This window comes from Argopecten irradians, chromosome 4 (assembly GCF_041381155.1).
Source record: "Argopecten irradians isolate NY chromosome 4, Ai_NY, whole genome shotgun sequence".
Classification (NCBI taxonomy): Eukaryota; Metazoa; Mollusca; class Bivalvia; order Pectinida; family Pectinidae; genus Argopecten; species Argopecten irradians.
In genome coordinates, this window is record NC_091137.1 from 11,181,966 (window position 1) to 11,202,471 (window position 20,506).

At 38.0% G+C, this 20,506-nt stretch overlaps 1 protein-coding gene and 1 long non-coding RNA gene across 7 annotated transcripts; one reads left to right on the forward strand and one right to left on the reverse strand.

The window, feature by feature from the left end:
- Positions 1 to 10,004: 10,004 nt before the first annotated feature.
- Positions 10,005 to 20,493, reverse strand: LOC138320589 (phosphopantothenate--cysteine ligase-like). Of its 6 annotated transcripts, XM_069263667.1 has the most exons (8): positions 20,350 to 20,493; positions 20,290 to 20,307; positions 16,733 to 16,821; positions 16,147 to 16,283; positions 15,632 to 15,846; positions 15,338 to 15,457; positions 14,993 to 15,058; positions 10,005 to 12,601 (listed from the first exon to the last, which is right to left on the reverse strand). In XM_069263667.1, the coding sequence occupies exons 1-8, from the start codon at positions 20,458 to 20,460 to the stop codon at positions 12,419 to 12,421; spliced, it is 939 nt and encodes a 312-aa protein (XP_069119768.1). In that variant the 5' UTR covers positions 20,461 to 20,493; the 3' UTR covers positions 10,005 to 12,418. The 6 variants fall into 6 exon arrangements, with proteins under 6 accessions (XP_069119768.1, XP_069119767.1, XP_069119770.1 ...); XM_069263666.1 differs by having other exon boundaries at positions 20,290 to 20,493; XM_069263669.1 differs by lacking the exon at positions 16,147 to 16,283 and having other exon boundaries at positions 20,350 to 20,490.
- Positions 16,175 to 20,257, forward strand: LOC138320590 (uncharacterized). Its single transcript, XR_011208216.1, has 3 exons — positions 16,175 to 16,297; positions 18,480 to 18,591; positions 19,991 to 20,257. It is a non-coding gene; the product is annotated as an uncharacterized lncRNA (long non-coding RNA).
- Positions 20,494 to 20,506: the final 13 nt, after the last annotated feature.

Here is a 20,506-nt window from a genome sequence, read left to right on the forward strand (position 1 = left end):
TGTCGACGCAAGGGGGATAACTCTAAACGTCAATTTCTAACAGGTGCCCTCACCACCGAGAAATCCTAAAATAGATCCTTCTTTTTGATACGAGAGGCTTGGAAATATATTGATGACTTTTAATTTATTATTTGCAAACATATTCCAATGCGTTCAAGATTACATGTACACGTACGTTATGCGTTAATTGTTTGTATTTTTTGTAATATACTGAATAGACTTCATAGAACTGTACATGTAATTATTACTTCGTGTCGAATGTGCTACAGTAAAACTATCTTAGCTAAATTGTTTATCTACTTAATAAGACCGATGTCACTTCATTTAACTGAAGAAAAATATTTAAAGCGGTCCACAACATTTTAATGAAATACATGTAGTCCGCTAAACCAGCCTATACCCCAATAAAAGGACGTGTACGAGATCTAACTTATAAATCCTTGCCCAATATAATTAGGCTTTATCATTTTTATTACAATCTAACCGATACTTTCATTATATATATATAGAAGAACAGGGAAAATACACATTCCTGTCGAGTGCCCCGACCAGGAATCGAACCCGGGTCTCCGACGTTGAAATCTACGGCTCTACCGACTGAGCCAAGGGAAGCATGCTCCGTAATGATCAGCTGAGTGACAGAGACCGTATTTAACACTGTTTACAAACCACACCGACCTGCTCCTTTTACATATATAATTGGCTTCTTAGGTAATATCTGTGTTTTCGTTTAAATATCACATAACAGTGTATATAACAATAATGATAATAAAAAAGCTAACCGAATTTTATAACATACATGTATAATTCATTTGTCACAAAAAATAACACGGGCAGTCACTTGAAACGTCATGATATATACACGTGCATTTCAAAAGGTCTCCAATACTTTTAAATGACATACGTATCAATTTACTTGTAAACGTTTCTGTCATAATTTGCGTGCCCCTGTGTTTTGGCTGAGGTGACCAAGATTGCATTTTACGGTCTCGGAATAGCAGTTGAGACTGCTTGTTTTACACATGTTCATAGAAATTTAACTGTCGAAAACAGATATATCTAGATTTAATATCCCATGAAAAGTTACATAATATAAGACCACGATCGAGAGCATCGTGGGTAGCGATAGGCCAAGGACATCTCCTTGCGGGCGGTGTATGGGATTTGCAAATTGTTTAGTCTAGATGAAATAAATGATTATTCTAATTACTGGTTTATGTAAATAATGAATGTACTTGCAATATTTTCAACGTTGGACATTTTTGTTTTGCTATAATTAATAGCGATACTGCTATCGTTTGTGCGATGAGATGAGATGAGGAGGTTTTGCCGAGTCATCTCGGTTTTCCCTGTCGACACCAAAATAAAACTTGTATTGTAAGGTATTGACCGTGTATTCTGTTTATCCTGCAACTTTTTCATTATACATACAGAAGATGGCATTCAAAACGAAAGCAAATTGCCTGTTATTTACACGATTTCGCTCAAATCGAAACACTTCTTTGATGATCAAGAAAAGCTGCATTCACTAAACCAAATGAGTAGGTACTCCTTTTTACTACCGTGGGAAATATGTAAGCGACGTCATTCCGGTGATTGTGACGTCACTGTTTGGCGGGACTGACTGCCGTTTCATTCACTCCTACTAAAAGTGACGTCACTGGAATGTTCGGGATCAAGTCATCAAATTTAGAAATTGAATCAAACGAAAGAAATTAAACATTTATTTACTGACATAGTAATATTTTCCTATTGCAACTATTACAGGAAATTCTTATTATCCGGTATCGAGTTCTGTGTCCGACCTAATGTCGATATTAGAGCTGAAAATGCATTGTTTCTTGATATCGTTCCGCTTCTTTTGTTGACTTTAAATTCGTAAAATGAACTTTACCCGCGAAGGGCGTCAGAACGCTTGTTTTCAACTGGAATAAACACCGTTGTGATAAAGACCTTCCAAGTAAGGCAATTAAATGAATATTTTGATCAGAGAAATAGGGGCACAAAAAGTCAATTTTCTCCAAAAGTAAGCAAGTTACACTACATTAATTTTGCTGGAACACTTAAAAAATCGTTCTGATTTCAGAACAATTGGAATTATGAAGATACCTCTTACAGTAATTTTATTATTATTATTATATATAATGTAAGTTAATAATGTAAGTTGATAATTATTATCTGATATTATTTAGGCAAAAAACACAAAATAAGATAAAAATGAAAAAAAAATATAGAGAGGTTTAAGCAAACTCTTCCCGAAACAGCTTAGATAATCTTTAAATGCCAACTACTTTTCCGAAACGACTTTATTTTTTTAAATCGAAAGATAGGATTTATTATCTATTGTAGAGTAGTAAAGTTATTAACTTACCTTTAATACAAAACGTATAATCATCTTCTGAACAATAAAATAAATATAATGTTCATTTTCATAACGCGGGTTGTGTTGTGTTTCACGCCGTCGTTATTTGACTTTCGCTGTGCCAGACGGCAAAATGCATCTTCCCTGTTAATATAGATAACACAGGGGATTTTACATTTGTTTAGTGTTGCAATATCATATCATATATCATAGATTAAAAATTTCTTGTGTTATATTTGTTTTTAAGAAATCTTTTATTTGGGTTCGGAAAGGTAGTGGGCTTTTTTAATAAAATCGGCAACTTGAGACTCTATTCTAAACCAAAGATGTATATGACTTATTCACTTATAAATACTTGCTTAAAAAATAAATATCCACCATATTCACAAGAATACATTACTTATCGTAAATCCAAATATATATTTTTCTGTATTGCGATTGTACTTAGAACTGAAAACATTTTGATCGTAAATAACTTAGCTATTCGCTGAATACTAATACATGTACATTGTGTAGTTGATTATGAGCATGGTGCTGAATCTGTAGAATATATATTATTATAAAGAGCCATGAAAAAACAATATTTCTTTGTTATAAGTTATTCTGTAAAAAACGTACATCACATAAGATGTAAAAGTATTTCAGGAAAAGTAAATACTCACGCTACATTTTCACAATTATATTGCCATGGCTCTTCACAGTTCTCCAGTACAATACGAGTTCCACGACAGTGAGTGTCTTGGGTTGCTTTGACACTTAGATCCATGTCGCGACACTGTGTTGTGCCCGATATGCCATGGAATACTCTCACCCTCATCAACTTTCAGCTCACCATGCTTGCCCTGTAGAAGATTATATGTTATACTTGATCATGTATGTGTCCATATATGTGTCAGTATGTCACCAACCATCATTGTCTAGATCTAATTTACTTTGTGTGTCTTTTCAGACCGTGTTCATTGCTGAATAAACACCTTATGACGTTAACTGACTTGAGTCCCATTTATGAACACGGTGAGATCTCTAAAGTTCATCCTACCACATCTCCACAATGCCAGCTGTTGCCTGCCCTATCCCTGACTGCGACTTTGTCACGGAGGACCTGAACGCCACTATCGTTGCGGCACTCATCACGGCTTACTCCGCTGTACACAACTCGGGACAAGCAGAAAAAGTTGAGAAAGTCAAACGACCAACGCTCATGATCAGCGCCGCAGGAACTAGTGAAGAGTGGGCCTACTTTGAATCCCGCTGGTCTGATTACGTTTGTTCCACGAAAATGGAGGGACGCGATAAAGTAGTTCAGCTACTTGAATGTTGTGACGAACCACTCCGCAAGGATTGAACTCGATCTGCTGGTGGTAATCTCGCGGACAAACCTGTTGCAGAGGTTTTAACCGCCATTAAAAAGCTAGCAGTGCGCGAGGATAACACAATGGTCGCAAGAGTAGCGTTACATAACATGCGACAGGATCGCGACGAAAGGACAAGCCGGTGTCTACAAGTTTGTAATAAAATGTCCTGGATGTGCGAACGACGTCAATTACACTGTTGCTATCATGCGAGATGTACTAACACGTGGGATTTCCGAACCGGAACTACAACTCAATCTGCTCGGTCACAAGAATCAGGACATGACACTGGAGGAAGTATTCCGATTCGTATAGGCAAAGGAAGCCGGTAAACGTTCTGCTTCTAGACTATCCGACTCCCACCCGGTTGAGGCAGCCAACAGTTCATACAGGAGAGGCAAGTTTGACAGATCAACACCAAAGGATATATCTAACAAGACAGATCCATGTGCGTATTGTGGAAAGAAGGGTCACGGCAAATCGGCCCCTGCTCAAATTCGCAAAACCGAGTGTACAGCGTATGGACACATGTGTGAGCATTGTCATCGACAACATCATTTTGAAATTGTGTGCAGAAGTAAGGATAATCCAAAACCATCTGATCGAGGCGCGATTTCTGGAAGTGCATCATTTGACGCTGTGTGTACTGCTCAATACTACAATTGTATCGTTAGCGAGTCCGGTATGGAACGTTCTATCCGTATTGATCATCACATCTACGATGAACTGACAAATTCCTTGGTGAAAAAACGATCACAACCACAACCATTCGTGAATGTCAAGGTTCGTGTTACACGTGAAGACTATGCGGCTTTAGGCTTCAAGCTTCAACGTGATACCCGCACCATGCCATTACAGGTTATGGCCGACACTGGATGCCAGAGTTGCCTAGCAGGCCTCAAAGTCATCCGCCGTCTTGGTTTACGCAAATCTGAACTCATACCGGTAACAATGCAGATGTACACTGCTATATATACATACAGCGGCACCAACATTCTCGGAGCAACAATTCTTCGTTTGGCGTCCGAAGACAAGGCAGGCAATATCAAGGAGACGAGACAAATGACTTACGTTACAGACTCAACAGACAAGCTCTTCCTCAGTCGCGAAGCCTGCGCCGTCTTAGGTATCATTCCAGAATCCTTTTCGCATATTGGCACTCAAGACACCTCTGCATACACCAATGCTACTTCGTCTCCCGTTAACCGCCAGGATGCACCATGCGATTGTCCTACACGTGAACAACCTCCACCGCCTCCGACGAAACCTCCTTTCCCAGCTACAGCGGACAATGTCGGCTGGTTAAAAGATTACCTCCTCGAGTATTACAAGTCGAGCACATTCAATACGTGTGAACATCAGACCTTACCTCTAATGAACGGACCACCCATGAAACTGATGGTAGATCCCAACGCGAAACCAGTTGCCCATCACACACCTATACCCATTCCGATTCACTGGCAAGATGCAGTGAAGGCTGGATTAGATCAGGATGTCCGTCTTAGGGTTCTTGAACCCGTACCGATCGGTAAACCTGTCACTTGGTGCCATAGAATGGTTGTTTGTGCGAAAAAGAACGGTACACCTCGACGCACCGTGGATTTCCAACCCTTGAACGCGCACGCCACTCGCGAGACTCACCACACTCCTTCGCCATTCCACCAAGCGCGATCTATTCCACACGGAAAGCAATTGACATTATTTGATACTTGGAACGGTTATCACAGTGTACCAATTCGCGAGGAGGACTGACACCTGATTACATTCGTCAGACCTTGGGGATGGTACCGCTACAAAACTGTGCCCCAAGGCTACATCGCATCAGGCGACGGGTATACTAGACGTTATGACGAACTTGTCTCGGATATCCCTAACAAAACCAAGTGTGTCGACGATGTGCTCTTGTGGTCCGACACTGTTGAGGAGAGCTTCTTTCAGGTTGTACAATGGCTTGACATATGCGGACGTAACGGGATAACCCTCAATCCTGAGAAGTTCCTATTCGCCGAAGACACTGTAGAATTTGCGGGATTTGAAATCACCAGCGATAGTGTTCGATCATCACAGAAATATTTAGGTGCTATCTTGGACTTCCCTACGCCGAAGAATATCACAGATGTGCGATCATAGTTCGGACTAGTCAATCAGGTAAAATACGCCTTCAGCATGCATCCATTTCGTGAGTTACTCAAGCCTGATCAACCATTTAAGTGGACTGAAGATCTTCAACGAATATTCGAGGAATCTAAACCGTCATCACAAACAAAATTGAAATGGGTGTTCGAATTTTCAATCCAAGTAAACCAATGTGCCTTGTGACGGATTGGTCGAAGTCTGGAATAGGATTTTGGTTGCTACAAAAACACTGTGTGTGTATCAATGAGAGTCCCGTGTGCTGTCGCGATGGATGGAAAGTAACACTTGTTGGAAGTCGGTTCACGCACGCCTCGGAAATGCACTACGTGCCAGTTGAGGGAGAAGCTTAAGCCGTAGCAAATGCTCTAGATAAGGCTCGACACTTCGTTCTCGGGTGTGACAACTTGATCATAGCGGTTGACCACAGACCGCTTTTGAAGCTATTTGGAGATAGATCTTTGGAAAATATTCCGAACAATAGACTTCGCAACCTCAAGGAAAAGACACTACGTTATCGGTTTAGAATGCTACACGTACCTGGCATACGACATCACGCTGCTGATTGCATCTCCAGACATCCTATTGGCGATCCCGATAAACTCGTTCTCAAAGATGACATTGCAACTATGTTCTCATCAACCACTGACTTAAGTGTACTTCATGGTTTACGCACACTGTCCTCCGGATTAACCTTTGTCAAGAACATGTCATAGCGGCAGCTTCAACAACCCTGAATGCCATCGATTTACGTTCTGTAACATGGGATCGTGTCAAAACAGCCACCACAAGCGATGACAACACGCAGGCGTTACTCGTGTTGATAGAATCCTGTTCCGAACACTCCGCATGAACTTCCGAAGTCACCACAGAAATATTTCACACTCCGTGACGACCTTCATACAGAAGATGGTGTGGTTCTTTACAAGGAGAGAATAGTCATCCCACCATCACTTCGACAGGAAATATTGGTCATTCAGCACATCAATGGGTTACTTCAATTACTATTACTATTACTTCAAGAGCTGAGGCTTCAATATTCTGGCCTGGAATCACACCTGCCATCGCGTCGGTTCTGGCATCATGTAATCACTGCAATCGTATCGCCCCGTCAAACCCGAGTGCACCACCAATGCCTTTTGCCACACCTGACTATCCGTTCCAATGTGTATGCGCCGACTACTTTCATTACATGGGATGTAACTATCTCGTAATCGCCGATCGTTATTCTAACTGGCCAATAGTGGAGAAAGCGTTCGATGGTTTTAGCGGCTTGATAGAAAGCCTCCGAAGGACATTTGTTACTTTTGGCATTCCAGATGAACTAGCCTCAGATGGAGGTCCCGAGTTCACTGCCATGAGCACACGTCGATTCCTCGAAAACTGGGGTGTTCACCATCGACTATCATCAATCGCCTTTCCCCATAGTAACTGTCGCGCTGAAGTGGGAGTCAAAACAGTGAAGCGATTGATCATCAGCAATACAAGCACCAGTGGAGATCTTGACACTGATGCGTTTCAACGTGCTATTTTCCAGTATCGTAATACACCTGACAGGGACACAAAACTATCCCCTGCTATGTGCGTGTTCGGTCATCCTATACGGGACTTCATCCCTATACCACCAGGTCGGTACATTCCACATTATACATGGATGGAAACCCTAGCAGCCCGTGAAGAAGCGTTAAGGAACCGACATATGCGTGACAGCGAACGTTGGTCTGAACATACTAAACGTCTTTCGCCACTGGTAGTTGGAGATCGTGTGCGTATCCAAAACCAAGTCGGACCCCATCCCCTCAAATGGGACAAGACCGGTGTTATCATTGACGTTCGCCAATCAAACCAATGTAGTTCGTGTTGATGGGTCTGGATGTGATACCCTGCGCAACAGGAAATTACTCCGAAAATACATCCCTATTATTACCCCTCCAGCGCGTCTGACGATCGATAAAGACATTGCCATTGGCCTTCCTCATCGTTTATTGCTACCTACCTCAACTGATCCAGAAATTGCTAAGAAAGGGAAAGCTTTTAGTAAAAACACAGTTGCGAGTCCCACTCCTTTCACACCGACGGTCACTAGAAATGAGGAACATTTATATCGATCATCACCTGGTAGCATCCTTATGGGCTACTAACTGAAAATCATACAAATGATGGGGCTGACCCGCCCCCTCCCCTCCCCCCCCCAGGGGCCTGGTCAAAAGGGGGTCAATTTGTCTATTTCCATGTAAACGACTTCTTCTCTGAAAGTAAGCATGGGATAGCACCCATATTACAATGGTAGCATCCTTATAGGGTGGGGATTCAAAATTGTACAAATGATGAGGCTAGCCCCCGGGACCTGAGGGGCGGGGTCTAGTTCTATATAAACGACTTCTTCTCTGCAACTAAGCATGGGATTATGCTCAAAATGCAATGGTAGCATCGTGATAGGCTGGGGATTCAAAATTGTGCAAATGATGGGACTGACCCCCGTGGGGCCTGATGGTCTGGGTCAAAAGGGATCAATTTGGCTATTTCCATGTAAACGACTTCCTCTCAGAGCTAAGTATGTGAGATCAATCATAATGCAATGGTAGCATCGTTATAGGGTGGGGATTCAAAATTGTTCAAATGATTGGACTGACCCCCATGGGCCTGAGGAACAGGGTTAAAAGTGGTCAATTTGACTATTTCCATATAAACAATTTCTTCTCTGCATGTAAGCATGGGATTAAGCTCAAAATGCAATGGTAGCATCGTTATAGGCTGGGGATTCAAAATTGTGCAAATGATTGGGCTGACCCCCCAGGGTCTGAGGGGTTGGGTCAAAAGGGATCAATTTGGCTATTTCCATTAACGACTTCCTCTCTGCAAATAAGTATGTGAGACCACTCATAATGCAATGGTAGCATCGTTATAGGGTGGGGATTCAAAATTGTTCAAATGATGGGACTCACCCCCCAGGAGCTAAGGGTGGGGTCAAAAGGGATCAATTTGGCTGTTATCATATAAACGTCTTCTTCCCTGCAATTAAGCATGGGCGAGCACTCATAATGCAATGGTAGCATCCTTATAGGGTGGGGATTCAAAATTGTACAAATAATGGGGCTGACCCCCCAGGGCCTTAGGTGCGGGGCCAAAAAGGTCAATTAGGCTACAATTTTCATATAAATTACTTCCTCTCTGAACCTTTGTATTGGATAGCACATTTGTATGGTATCTATAGCATCATCATATGATTGGGATTCAAAATTAAATCAATTTTGGGGTCAATTTTAGTCTTTGTGATAATTACTAAAAAAATAAAACCAGGTGAGCGATACAGGCCCTCTGGACCTCTTGTTTATTTAAGTCAACCATCATCATATGACAGGCTGTTCAAATCGACTTTCATCCACGGTTCGTCATCCTTCCGTTAACAATTCTTTTTATCACGATTTCTCAGATAGTAGAGAAGGGATCTGTCTCAAATGTCATAAGCATTTCCCCCTAGGACTCTAGTTTGTGCATATTGGGTTTTGGAAATGATCGGTAAACAAGATGGCTGACAGGCTGCTGCCATCTTGGATTTTGAAAGTTGAAGATTTTTTCTGCTATTTTTCAGAAAACACTAAAGAGATTGGTATCAAATTCCATATGTAGATTCCCGTAGGACCTTAGTTGTGCATATTACATTTTGAGACCAGCAGATGAATAAGATGGCCGACAGGCCAACTGAAGTTTGTTACCACTATTCTAATAAAGGGCTGAAGGGATTTGTCTCAAATTTCATATGAAAGACATTTAAAAAAAAAAAATCATATGTAGGTTCCCTCTTGTTGTGCATACTGCATTTTGAGACTGATCGATCAACAAGATTGTGACAGGTAGCCATCTTGGATTTTTATAATTGAAGTTCGTTATTGCTATTTCTCACAAAGTACCTAAGGGATCTTTCTCAAATTTTATATGTAGTATGTACACTGTAGTCAAAGTTTGAAAAGCAGAGAAAAGTTCCCTCTTTCCATAGTCAGAGGTAGATCATCCTTTGGTGGGCGCCAAGATCTCTCTGGGATCTCTTGTTTTATCTTTAAACAATAGCGAGTGACCATGTTGCATGCAGGGATAATTGAACGACATATTCAAAGTTTTGATAATAACAAATAATCATAAGTAAGAATTTATATAACTTCAATCTTTAATTAACAGTTATTTATAATCTATAAATTTGCTAAGAATGAAAAAAATGTACATTTTTTTGTATGATCTTTACCATTTACATGTACGTACATGGTACATATGGAAGACTGACCAACATTTACAAAACAATAACAATGAATCGCTAATCTGGGTGGTCTTTTATGGACAGTATCACCGAAAAGAGAAAATGTTGTTTAAATTTCCATCGACCTCTACAATATCAGTCATTTTTTAAGATTGTTTTATTAGAGATACATGCATTGTAAAAGTGGAATCATTAACGGCATGGATATTGTTACTTATTTTGCCTCAAAGCACTAACATATCAATAAGTCAAAATATTGGCATTAAAATAATTAAAAAGCATAGCACAAATATTATCACAAAACGGATAGTTTGAAAACACACTAAGTAATAATATCCACACATGAATTTTTTCAAATTAACTATACATGCTATGAGAAATAGGTAGAGCCTCTACTGCATCTTTAATACATTGGGTCCATAGTTTTTAACATATATAACCAGTAAATGTTGCTGGTTAAACCTGTCTCCTACTATGAGAAAGTTGCCAGTACTAAATATATTCCGCATTTACACATTACAGAGTTATCTGCTCTTGCAGATAGGTATTAATTGTAACGTCATATGCTTGTGAGCGTAACGTCATACGTTTCGGTGAAAATGACGTGAATTGGGCTCACAAAACAATGACGTGACAATCGATACCTACCTGCAAGGGAGCTAACTCTGTAATATGCAAAGACGGAATAATGGGGAGCAAAGTTAATTCCATATGCATCATTAAAAGAACCTTCAAAAGTAACTAGCAGTTGCTAGCTATAACAGAAAATAAAAAATTTAAATAATAATAATATATAAATAAAAAATTAAAGTAAATAAATACTGCAAAATCAAGGTGACAAAGCACCAGACAGTTTTGATTAGAATTTCTGAGCTGAATTAAAATACTAAATTATCTCCTCCTGGTTTGAAACTTTAGGTCAGACATATCATATTAACCAAAATTATAAAATACATGTACATTTTGTACTATCTAAATCTCTGTTAAAATTAATTTATCAAAGTCGACCAATCCTATCCACAATAAAATGTGTAGAATGGGTTGATGTTTACAACAAGTATGTAATGTCTCTCTTCATTACTCTCTTTATAATTAAATCTGTTTTATTGCACAATTATAGTGAAAGTGTACTATTCTCTTTTATTTCTATAAGAATTATCTAGTGAAATGAAATTAACCTTACTTGGAATGTAAAATGACCAATATATATTTAATATAAACCATAGAATGTTATGGTATAAAATCCTTTACATGAGCTTAGTCTAATTCTATAGTATAATATTCATAGGACTTTTAGTTAATGTATCAAATACATCATATTGCATCAAATTTGTTCATTGATGGAGTTAAACATTTTCTGTTGAAATGAAAAATACAGAATATCAAAATATTGTAAAACAATAGCCAAACTTAATACATATTTTATAATACCTGTATTTGGACTATCAAAACATCATCCTACAAACAAGGATATACTATATTTCAAAATCAATTACATGTATTCTCAATAAATATAAAAAATAATTTGATATGTCACATTTGTTTGTTGTACCTGATTTGAATAGTTTTCAAATTAGCCTATACCTTTCTCATAGATCACATGCATTGACAAATGTACAATTTGTCTGAATCGCTCACCTGCTACATGTGTGTACTTACAATTGGTATTGCTACAGTCTAAATATATCAGATATCCACACCTCTTAGTATTAGTTAAAAGTACCTTAGGATATAAACTGTTTTGGCTTACTGACTTTGAATGAATTCAAGGTCATTTATCTGAACAAACTTCGAAGCCTTTGTCCTAGCATGCTACTTGCTCAAGAATAGGTTTCTAAGCCCGTGTGGTATTGACAAGACGTCCATCAAAGGATATACCATAACTGATCCATGTAACCTTGGATGAAGGTTAACATATATCAAGATCATTCATTATATAAACCAGATAGTTCTTAGTAGCATTTATTGGAGCAAATAGCAGTCCCCTCTTAATGTATGGTTGGTTATTTTTGTGGAGATGATATTTTGTGGAACACTTCTATGATCTCTATATTTGAAACTACCAAAATATTATTTTCTCATTTTAACTTAAAATCATGGATATCCATGAAAATATCATTTCCACAAAAATAAACAAGTATACAGTTTTTAGAAAAAGGCTGATGCCAGAAAAAGGATGTTCTTCAGGCAGGTCAGCTCAACAATTCATAAGACAATATTACTAACAAAATGAAAATAACTACATTATGGTGTGGTTTTGTTATGAATGAAATGACCACTGTCAATCAGTGAATTCTAAAATTAGAGGTCAAATAAAGACTAAACTTTTGTTACACTTTGTATAAAATTGGAATGAGCAGCTATTAGTTCTGTGATGATGTGTTCCTCGATTTCCACGCCACTTTCCAGCTGAGAGTCTGACAATTTGATCACTTTGTGTAAGTCTTTTGTCACAACAATGACTTCTTTCTTTCTTGTTTCCAAAAGGTTAGCAACCACCACCTATAACACAAGTGAGATATAATATATACTATAAAATCCACATAACTGTTCAGATATACAATGTTATACATCTTACAAAATCCACATAACTGTTCAGATATACAGTGTTATACATTGTACAAAATACGCATTACTGTTCAGACATACAATGTAATACATCATACAAAATACACATAACTGTTCAGACATACAATGTAATACATCGTACAAAATACACATAACTGTTCAGACATACAATGTAATACACCGTACAAAATACACATAACTGTTCAGATATACAATGTTATACATCGTATAAAATACACATAACTGTTCAGATATACAAAGTTATACATTGTACAAAATACACATAACTGTTCAGACATACAATGTAATACATCGTACAAAATACACATAACTGTTCAGACATACAATGTAATACATAGTACAAAATACACATAACTGTTCAGACATACAATGTAATACAACATTGTTTAAAATACACCTAACTGTACAATGTAACTACTTTCATATTGGTAACAAACTGCCTTGATATTGACAAAGTGTGCTAATACAAGACAAGAGGCCCAGAGGGCCTGTATCGCTCACCTGTTTTTTTTAAATAATTATCACAAAGACTCTGACAATTAGAAAAATTAGCAAAATTGACTCCCAAAGTATAATTTTGAATCACAACCATACAATGATGCTATTGATACCATACAAATATGCTATCCAATACATAGGTTCAGAGACAAAGTAATTTATATGAAAATAGTAGCCTTATTGACCTTTTTGACCCTGCGTCTATTGCCGTCTAAGGCCCCAGGGGTCAGCCCTATCATTTGTACAATTTCAAATCCCAACCCTATAAGGATGCTACCATTGCATTATGAGTGCTCTTCCATGCTTAGTTGCAGAGAAGAAGTCGTTTATATGGAAATAGCTAAATTGATCCCTTTTGACCCCACCCTTCAGGCCCCTGGGGGGTCACCCCATCATTTGCAAAATTTTGAATCCAAACCCTATAAGGATGTAACCATTGCATTATGAGCTTAATCCCATGTTAAGATGCAGAGAAGAAGTCATTTTTATGGAAATTGACCCCTTTTGACCCCGCCCCTCAGGCCCCCAGGAGGTCAGCCCCATCATTTGTACAATTTTGAATCCCCACCCTATAACGATGCTACCATTGCATTATGAGTGCTGTCTCATGCTTTGTTACAGAGAAGAAGTTGTTTATATGAAAATAGCCAAATTGACCCCTTTTGACCCCGCCCCTCAGGCCCCCCGTGGGTCAGCCCTATCATTTGTACAATTTTGAATCCCCACCCTATAACAATACTACCATTGCATTATGGGTGCTATCCCATGCTTAGTTTCAGAAAAGAAGTCGTTTATATGGAAATAGCCAAATTGACCCCTTTTGAACCCGCCCCTCAGGCCCCCGGGGGGTCAGTCCCATCATTTGTACAATTTTGAATCCCAACCCTATAAGGATGCTACCATTGCATTATGGGTGCTATCCCATGCTTGGTTTCAGAAAAGAAGTCGTTTATATGGAAATAGCCAAGTTGACCCCTTTTAGCCCCGCCCCTCAGCCCCCTGGGGGGTCAGCCCCATCATTTGTACAATTTTTAGTTAGTAGCCCATAAGGATGCTACCTGTCAAATTTTGTTGAAATCCGACCAGCGGTTATGGAGAAGAAGTCGATTGTTGACGGACGCCGGACGCCGGACGGACGCCGGACGCTGCGGTATCCCATAAGCTCACCTCGGTCCTTCAGACCAGGTGAGCTAATAAACTGAACCAATATTGAAAGCGTGCCAATCGAATACATATAACAGCATCTGGAAGATTTCTCAACTCATCATGGTGACTACATCATAATATGACGTCATAGTTTGATGATGACTCATTGACAACAGACAGACCCAGGGGTACATTTGTATGTAACGGTAGGGATAGCATATATTATACATTAAAGGCCCACTACCTTCAGAGGAAAACACAAAGGTTTCTTAAAAACATTGATAACATCAGAAAATATATACCAATGGCCTAAGATGAGGTTACAACACCAAACATATGCAAGATTTCCTGCGTAATGTTTGATAACAGTGGAGATCGAGTTATTTCGCTGTTTTGCCGTCTGGCGCAGTGATAGTCAACTACCGCGCGGTATTTAGGAAGACGGCGGGAAACATAAGACGACCTGCGTCATGAAAACATTTTATTTATTTCAATCAAATTTTTCAGAATGTGATGACACGTGTAGTATTAACGGTAAGTTAATAACTTTAGCGACTATACAAAAATATCGATCTCGTTTTACTTTCCCATTTTAAAAATTAAAAGCCGTTTCGGAAAGGTAGGGGCCTTTAAATCTATTATTATCATGGATTTGCTTACCTGGTGACAGTACTTGGCCAGGGCTTGTTGAGCTTTTTTCACTAAAAGTTCATGATCAGTTTCAAGCTGAAAAACACAATTAAATAATTAACATATTATAAAACAAATGTAATGAAAGTGTACTTTATAGTTAAGATTTGTATGTAATGAAAGTGTACTTTATAGTTAAGATTTATGTGTAATGAAAGTGTACTTTATTGTTAAGATTTGTCACAAATCAGTTTTTGAAAATGTTTCACAAGGTAAATGTCATTGCATGTCACTCTTGTGACCCCCTATGAAAATGATCAAAAATATACTACCACAAATGTACATGTACGCTGTATATGACCTTGAGGAACTGACCTTAAAAGAGACAACAAATGCATTAGGGACCCATTCCTTTACAAGAGGCTGTAACATCTTTGGGACCATCTCAAGGGACAACTGTAGGGGACCATCTCCAGACTGAATTTTATGCTCAGGCTTTTGAAATAAAAGTCAAAATTGTATTAAATGTATATGCATAGATATACAGACATTGAATTACGTATAAACTGTACTTTCATGAGTAAGACATTACCTTAATTATCTTTTTATCTTTACTCTATAGTGCTAATTTACATTAATTTTGTTTTAATTAGTGTTTTTCTGGCTTACCATTTGTTCTTTTGGAATGTAGAAGTCTGAGACAGCAGCAGCTAAGTAGAGCATGACTTTACTGGTAAGAAGACTGATGGCCTGACAGGAGGCATGTAACAACTGTAGGTACTCAGACAAGGTCTGGAACTCCACTCCAAGCAGACGGTCACCATCTACTGCTGCTTGGTGTTTCCCTAACTGTGTACCAACCATCTTCTCAAACTTCTCCTTCACTGTGCATTACGTGAGAGAAAACCATAGAAATATCGAAACAAGTCTACTTTCAAAGAAGAAATAATGTATCTAAAATTGGATAGACTTGCAAAAATATATTAATGAATATAGTATCACACTAGCATAATTTTTCTACATTCATGAAATATGATTAAATCTAGTTTTGATTAGTTGGACATTTGTATTTGACAAATAATTATAATATGCAATATTTATCTGGTACAATGAAAGCACCTCTTTATACAAGTTTCAGACTACCACAATTATTACTTAAGTACAGTGTAGTATATATTTGTCACCTTGAATCTTTGAGCTGGAATCTGTTTTGAACTCTAACATGTCTAGATAATTTATATGTGAAAAGTGCCTAAGGAAAGGTCTCATGGATCTGCTACGATGGAGAAAAATGACAGCATAGCCCTCCTGTAGGAAATATCTTTACCAGTTAAGGTGAATTTCTCACGAACAATTAATGATGGATTGTAAATAACATATTGCTTTTATAGGACTTTTTATGCTATTTTATTTTTCAGGTTTCTTGGTAAAACATCAAACATTGGTCATGGTTGATGTATAATCACTTCAATGTAAAGTGAGAAACTGTCAAAGATAGGAGAAAGAACACTTCTATCGATGTTTGTTTCAAATAAAGGTATTGGTAATTAGATTATCCCCTTATAATCAATTTTGGTGGATTAAGGATTCTTAAAATTCCAGAAATGTTTTCTTCTTTAATTAATAATATAGTCTAGAAGTTCTTAGCATGATTTGATTGTTAAATGTTACACAAATTAAATAACACAGTACAGATCTGGTTACAGGCAGAAAAACTTTGACATCCAAATGTTATTACAATAAATCATAATGTCTTTTAAACAAGGATACTCAGCTGATGATGCCCCTCTTGTTCCACTGCTGAAATTATCAAGAAAACGAACAGTATTGCTTTCAAGAGGTACCTTGGTCCCGCCAGACTGAAACAACAACAAAATAATAAATTATTACAAACAATGCGCACATAATAAGACATATGCACTAATAATAATGTTTATATTTTTTAGTTTAATGAAGTTTCAGGCAAAAAAATAGCAATTGTAATTGTTTGAGTTATTTTGTTTGTCATATTTGCATCATCATTTTGGGCAGTAATGTTGAATTTATAATCATAATATACAGTGTAACTTGTCTAAACCAGATGTTAACGGGACCATGTCTATTTGTTCGTTTATACGTACAGGTGTCTGGTTTATAGAGGATACGACCTTTTCATAGTTAACCGCGATGATGTAGCTATATTATAAGACTCTTTCATATGTGGATATGAAGGATAGGAATATTCTACCCGAGGGTCACAAAATGTAGTAAAACCCGAGGCTTGCCGAGGTTTTTGCATCATTTTGTGATCCCCAGGGTAAAATATCCCTATCCTTCATATCCACTTATGAAAGAGTATTTTTCTTTCATATCTCAACGTTTTATTGCAATTTTACAACTATAATATCCCACCATTTTGAAATAAAATGGAAGTCACTGGAAGTCAATTTTCCATACATGAAAAATTATGTGATATTTTCAACACAAATTCAGTTGTTTGCATCTTTTATAGTAAAACCAGTCATATTTGCGAAAAAAAATGTTATAATTTTGCAGAGTAAAAAGAGATTTTGTTGACGCTGTGACGTCACCAGGCTTTATTGCATGGGTAGCCATGCAATACAGCCTCAGGCGACATGAGTTTATTGCCCTAGACCAGCCAGTATTACACCCATAGGTATGAAAGAAATAGCTCTGAATGATGGACAGCAGATGTAAGATCTAGAGCTGCCCCATCAACCATAGTGTAGTCAAAGCATCAAGCCGGAAAAAATGATTAAAAGTATTCTCAAATACATGTTCAAGTGAAAATTTGTCACTATATACAATCTTGCCCAATTAAGTGTCAGCAGACATAAAACTGATTCATTATCGGACAGTAACTTTGATTCAAAGGCATAAATAGATAGTGTTTATTTTGGTTGCTACGTGTGGTCAAAACATTGTTGCCGGTTTGCCCAAGTTATTTTGCAAAAAAAGGTAATAGTAATTACCGTATTCGACCCAATAAGCGCCCATGTCCCTATAAGCGCCCCTCCCCCTTTTTGAGGCCTCAATTTCAATTGCCCAGGCATAAATAAGAACCAAAGCTACGTAAAACAGTATAAATTTGCAATAATTTTGACTTATTAGCACCTTTTCATTTTTATCAATTTTTTAAGCGCTCTGGGCGCTTATTAGGTTGAATATGATATACAAGATTACTAAGAGAAGTCTGGTTAACAGAGTAGATAAGTTCCAGTTTATAGAGGTTTTAGTTATTACTAAATTGTATTAAGAAACATGCCTGGACCACACAATTTAATTGGTTTGGACAAGTTTCCGGTTTGTACAGGGTACGGTTTACTGCAACAATGTTTAAGGTTAACACGACGAAATACTTTTTAACATTGTATTGTATATGATATCCAACAAATGTAATCAGGATGGAATAATTAAGACCTCATAAACGTGTAGGAGTAGGTACAGTTTAGACAAGTCATATACACTGTATATATATATTTATTTTGAATTTTTTTTTTTTTTTATGTTGTTTCAGACCTCTCTTATTTTAACAACAATGAAACGACAAGGAGAAAATGTAGCAACCTGACCAGGATTCCCGGGACCCTCCCAACACTAGACGAGTGCTATACTGACTGAGCTACATGGTAACTGATCATGCTACAACAACATTAACCTCCCCTTCCCTCGTAAATTTACATTGAATTTGTATCTAACAACTGCAAACTAAATCTACTGGTCTATCGTACTATACTTCAGCAGGGGCAAATCATCTAGAGCTGCATGTACATGTTCTACTTTCAAGAGCTATAAATAAGAGAGATCTCAAACAAGAGGCCCACAGGGCCTTAACGGTCATATGACTACCTTGGCAATAGTAAAATAATTTTCATATGGTGTCACTTTGTCAGGACCATGTCAGGATCATTTTCAATTTCTTTCAACAAATTTTATTTCAAACAAGAGGCCAAAGGGCCTTAATATGTAGGAAATTAATTAGATATAGTGTCATCTTCGATTTGGGATCAACCAGAGATGTAACAACACTTTGTTGGGACCATGTCAGGATCATTTCATGCAAGTTTCAGCCAAATCGCATTGGTAGAACTTGAGAAGAAGTTCAAAATGTGTTTTCAAGATGGCGGCTGTGGCGGCCATCTTGGATTTAGGATCGACCCGAAAAATAACAACACTTTGTCGGGACCATGTCAGGATCATTTCATGCAAGTTTCAGCCTAATCGCACCAGTAGAACTTGAGAAGAAGTTCAAAATGTGTTTTCAAGATGGCGGCCATCTTGGATTTCGGATCGACCCGAAAAATAACAACACTTTGTCGGGACCATTTCAGGATCATTTCATGCAAGTTTCAGCCAAATCGCACTGGTAGAACTTGAGAAGAAGTTCAAAATGTGAAAAGTTAACGCACGGCGGACGACGACGGACGAAACATGACGACTATAGGTCATCCTGACCCTTCGGGTCAGATGACCTAAAAATGCTAAAGGATAAATAATTAAAAGCTTATAACATGGATCGCCAGAGACGCTAGATCAGTCAAAGACGTTCAGTTTTCTAATTCAAATTATTTTGTCATGCAATGGCTGAATACCATTGTGAATGCTTATATGTAGTCTTTGAGACCAAAACAAAACTCTTACAGACATGTACGTGTGACAGTCAACAATCTGTTGTCGGTAGTAAACTTCATCAGTCGCCGATCTCATAGCTTCATCAGTCGCCGATCTCATAGCACTCAAACAGCTATAATGTCTTCATTTTCACTCCAAATTTTGCACAAAGATGCATTATAGCCAGGGGTAGACACTAACATTTTCACCTTAGTAGACCAGAGTTTGTTATCTTTGGCAGCTAGCCCTGATTCTGTTGTAGGGGCCCGTTTTAAGAGGATACTTTAATTTAATTTCAACCTAAGAACTGTGACGCGTGGGAACAAATACAAGTTACTAAAGAGTAATTATAGACTGGATATAAGAAAATACTAATTTTTTCTCAACGCGTCGTCAACACATGGAACTCATTATCAGATACGGTACCGGTGGACGATGCAGAAAACATCGACACTTTTAAGAGCGGACTGAACAATTTCTGGAACCACCACGATTTAAAATTAAATCCCAGCTGTTTTCATAACCTTCGGAACCTGAAGAAATAACTGTGATGGGTCAGAGAGGCCACCGGCCTATTACACGAAGACCTCAAGGACCGGTTACAGGTAACGTTAACGACTTTACTTCTACTGTAATTCTTAACGACTATATGAGTATGGCTGAATACCATTATAAATGCTTAAAGGCAGTCTTTGAGACCAAAACAAATCTCTTACAGTAATGAGGACAACAAATCTTCCTTTCTCCCTTTGTCTCTCCACAAAATCATTCAATGTTCTTCCTTTCTCCCTTTGTCTCTCCACAAAATCATTCAATGTTGATCGTATAGTATCGTATTTGTCAGGCACGGACACCTGTCGAAGAAAATTTGAAATGCTTTCGGCCATCTTTCAATAATCAATGTTACATAGGTGCTTGTGATCTTCAACCACA

What these genes read in the sequence shown, in the direction of transcription:
- LOC138320589 (XM_069263666.1), bottom strand. Translation starts at nt 20,460, where the DNA reads ATGGCCGAAAGCATTTCAAATTTTCTTCGACAGGTGTCCGTGCCTGAC. An exon ending in GATTTGTTGTCCTCATTACT is followed by an intron (nt 16,822 to 20,289) that starts GTAAGAGATTTG and finishes TTGTTGTTTCAG; the next exon opens with TCTGGCGGGACCAAGGTACC. An exon ending in TTCCAGCTCAAAGATTCAAG is followed by an intron (nt 15,847 to 16,146) that starts GTGACAAATATA and finishes CGTAATGCACAG; the next exon opens with TGAAGGAGAAGTTTGAGAAG.